This window comes from Psammomys obesus, unplaced genomic scaffold (genome assembly GCF_907164565.1).
Source record: "Psammomys obesus unplaced genomic scaffold, mPsaObe1.curated_primary_1811, whole genome shotgun sequence".
Lineage (NCBI taxonomy): Eukaryota > Metazoa > Chordata > Mammalia > Rodentia > Muridae > Psammomys > Psammomys obesus.
Window position 1 is genome coordinate 8,840,643 of NW_026596120.1, and position 3,643 is coordinate 8,844,285.

The 3,643-nt window shown below is 68.3% G+C and overlaps 1 protein-coding gene across 1 annotated transcript in view; it reads left to right on the forward strand.

Annotated features, from left to right (window-relative positions):
* Window positions 1-2,783: 2,783 nt before the first annotated feature.
* Foxl2 (forkhead box L2) overlaps window positions 2,784-3,643 on the forward strand; it is a 1,436-nt gene continuing 576 nt past the window's right edge. Inside the window, exon 1 of the mRNA XM_055629503.1 lies at window positions 2,784-3,641. Coding sequence (XP_055485478.1) covers window positions 2,784-3,641 — 858 coding nt within the window. The remainder of the gene's footprint in view (window positions 3,642-3,643) is intronic.

Consider the following 3,643-nt stretch of genomic DNA (forward strand, 5'->3'; position numbering starts at 1 on the left):
CGACAGAGGAATTCGGGGAAGTGATGACACACGTAACAATGCTGTCACACCTGGCTGCTGAGGAGCTGAGCGGCGGAAATGGAGCCGTGGGGGGGGGGGGGAGAAACCCAGGGTCAGCTTGGGTGGTCGAAGAAGAAGAGGAAGAAGGAGAAGGAGAAAGAGAAGGGGAAGAAGAGGAGGAGGAAGAAGGAAGGAAGGAAGGAAGGAAGGAAGGAAGGAAGGAAGGAAGGAAGGAAGGAAAAGGAGAGAGCGACCTCCACCCTCTTTGGAGAGGGACCAAAGCCAGATATTCTGCCCCTTCCCGGACAAGCTCCTAGCCACAGCCTGGGCACGCCTGATGTTGAGGAAGAGGACAAACACCTGCTTAGAGGGTGGCCACGTTCTGAAGAAATGCCGTTTGTCTGGGGTGTGCTCCGGACGTGACAGATAGCCTAAAAAAACATCGAGGCCGCTTGGGGGTATTTTCAATAAGGGCTGGAAGCGGGTATCTTCCCAGGAAACTAAGAGAAAACTAGCTCCCTCTCACCCTGGTGGTTAGGCCGGATTTGTCCTGTTGGCCTTCCTAGAGTCATCTTCAAGATGTTAAGAGTCCAGAGCCTACACCCCCCCAAAAAAAAAAAAAAAAAAACCACGCACACTGTCCTTTTCCTTCACTCTCGGTGTGGGGAGCGCACAGTGTCCGATCTGCGGTCTTCTGGTGCTGGGGTCAGTCGCCACTGTGGGCTCCTGGGTTGCTGGAGAATTCTTGAAGACCAAGCAGCAGTGAGGGAAAGAGGTAAAACAGGCACTGGCTGGCCACCTAGACATGCCAACCACTGAGGCGCCCTCGGGGCACTCAGGTCACCATCTTCCCCGGTGTCCGGGCACCTTCCACAGCGCTCAAGGGCCTGGAGGTTTGAAACATTCGCCTCGTTCACACTTGCAGGCTGCAAACCGGCGTTCGGGCTGAGGGCGGTGGCACACCTGAATCTGGCGCAGATTCCCTCCGAGTCCGGTTCTGGTCTTGCGGATGCAACCGGATCCCCACCAGACTTCCGTTATCATGTGAAAACCTTTGGGGTGCGGGGGGGGGGGGGCGGAGAGGAGAAGAAGATCAAAACTACTGTCCATCACGACCGAGGCACGAGCAAGCGCCTCCCAGCCTGTTGCTTTCCTTTCAAGCCGGTAATAAAATTGCCTGCGCTGAGGGGTGAAGATGCAGGTGAGGAGGAAAGCTCCTTGGGGGCGGGGAAGGAAAGAGAGAGAGATCAGGAGACGGTATTTCCACAGACCCTGTTTACCCCGGCGCCGGGTCCGTGCGCCTCTCTGGGCAGAAAACGAGCAAGCCCGGCGCTCACGGCCTGTCCGCGGGCACCCGGTGTCTCCGAACAGCACGCTGGCACTTGCGCAGTGTTTTGTACATCCCAGGGACAGATCTCGACCCTCCACACCACCCCACGGGCCTTCCACGTGCGACACCTGTGCACCCAACAGTCCCCAAAGCCCCTCGGCGACCACCGAGCCGGAGCGCGAGAGACGCCGCCCGATCTCTGAAACGCGGGACCCGGGGGGCTGCAGGGCGGATGCCGAGGGGAAATCTGGTCCCCGCGTCCGCCCCCAGCGCGGGAGGCGAAGGGTCGGCGCCCGCGGTCGTCCCGCTCGCCTCTCCCCGGCGATCCTCTCTCCCTGGCGCTCGCCGGGCCCAGAGAGCCCCCGGGGCAGAGCAGGCCGAAGCTCCCGCCTCCCCGCCACACGGAGCCCCGGGCCGGTTTACCTCCGGCCGCCGCCGAACCCGCCACTCTGCCCGGGTCCGGCCCCCTCGCCATCCTGCCCCTCCCCAAGCCTCCGGCCACCGCTCTGGCCCCGGCGTGGCCCGAGGCTCGGGGCGCAGGGGCCCGATCCTCTCACCTGTGAGCCGCCGGGAGGCTGGGGTGGCCTCTCCTCGCCGGGGGACCGTGCTCCGGGGGGCACCGGCGAGGGTGCGGCCGGCCCCGACCCGGGCCTCCGGCGACGCGAGCACAGGACTCCGGAGAGCGGGTCGGCGGGGGCTGCGCCGGCTCCGGAGGCCGGGGAAGGCCGGGTCCAAGCTCCGCCGGCCGTAAAAGAGAGAGAGAGAGAGAGAGAGAGAGAGAGAGAGAGAGAGAGAGAGAGAGAGAGAGAGAGAGGCTCAGAAGACGAAGTCGCCCGTGCGCTGCCAGCCGCCCCGGTGGAGGGGCGAAGAGGCCCCTGACGCAAGCGGAACTCGGCGGAGCCCGTACGGTTCGGGACGGAGCGAGCGAGGCTCCCGGGGCGCCCCGGGGGTGGGGTGGGGGACTCCGAGAGGCGGCGGCGGCTGCGCCCCAGACCCCCGGGTCGAGCCTCGGCGGCGGGAGGGGGGAGGGGAGGGGAGGGCTGAGCCCAGAAAACCCACCGAGGCGGGGACTGGCCCGGGCGGGGAGGGGCGGCGGGGCCGGAGCCCCCACCCCTCCTCACCCCCCACCCCACCCCCCCACCCCGCCGCTCTTGGGCAGCTTCCCGATGGCCAGAGGCTGACTTCTACTCCCGCCGACCGCTCCCCGGGGGTGGGGAGGGGGGTGGAGGGGGGGGGAGAGAGAGAGAGAGGAAAGAGGAGAGAGCGAGAGCCGCGCCAGGCCTCCCGGCCCCCGCAGCCCTGCACCAGTCGGAGGCTGCGCCGCCAGCGCGCACCCGAGCTCCCGCCTGCCGGGCCAGCCCGCTCCGGGGACAGCGCAGCCCCGGGTGCCCCCGGGGGCGGCCCGGGCCCCGCAACAGCTCCGGGCTTTTTTTTTTTCCCCCCCTCGGTCACGATGGCCAGCTACCCGGAGCCCGAGGACCCCGCGGGGACCCTGCTGGCCCCGGAGGGCGGCGGGCGGACGCTCCAAGAGCCCGAGGCGCCACCGCCGCCGCCGCCACCGCCGAGCCCCGGCAAGGGCGCCTCCTCCGGGCCGGCGGCTGCGGAGAAGCCGGACCCGGCGCAGAAGCCCCCGTACTCCTACGTGGCCCTCATCGCCATGGCCATCCGGGAGAGCGCCGAGAAGAGGCTCACCCTGTCCGGCATCTACCAGTACATCATCGCCAAGTTCCCGTTCTACGAGAAGAACAAGAAGGGCTGGCAGAACAGCATCCGCCACAACCTCAGCCTCAACGAGTGCTTCATCAAGGTGCCGCGCGAGGGCGGCGGCGAGCGCAAGGGCAACTACTGGACGCTCGACCCGGCCTGCGAGGACATGTTCGAGAAGGGCAACTACCGGCGCCGGCGACGCATGAAGAGGCCCTTCCGGCCGCCCGCCGCCCACTTCCAGCCGGGCAAGGGGCTCTTCGGGGCCGGGGCCGCGCCGGGGGGCTGCGGCGTGGCGGGCGCCGCGGGCGCCGACGGCTACGGCTACCTGGCGCCCCCCAAGTACCTGCAGTCGGGCTTCCTCAACAACTCCTGGCCCCTGCCGCAGCCCCCCTCGCCCATGCCCTACGCCTCCTGCCAGATGGCGGCCGCCGCCGCCGCCGCAGCCGCCGCCGCAGCAGCCGCCGCCGCCACCGGCCCGGGCAGCCCCGGGGCGGCCGCGGTGGTCAAGGGGCTGGCGGGCCCCGCGGGCTCCTACGGGCCTTACCCCCGCGTGCAGGGCATGGCGCTGCCCCCGGGCGTGGTGAACTCCTACAACGGCCTGGGGGG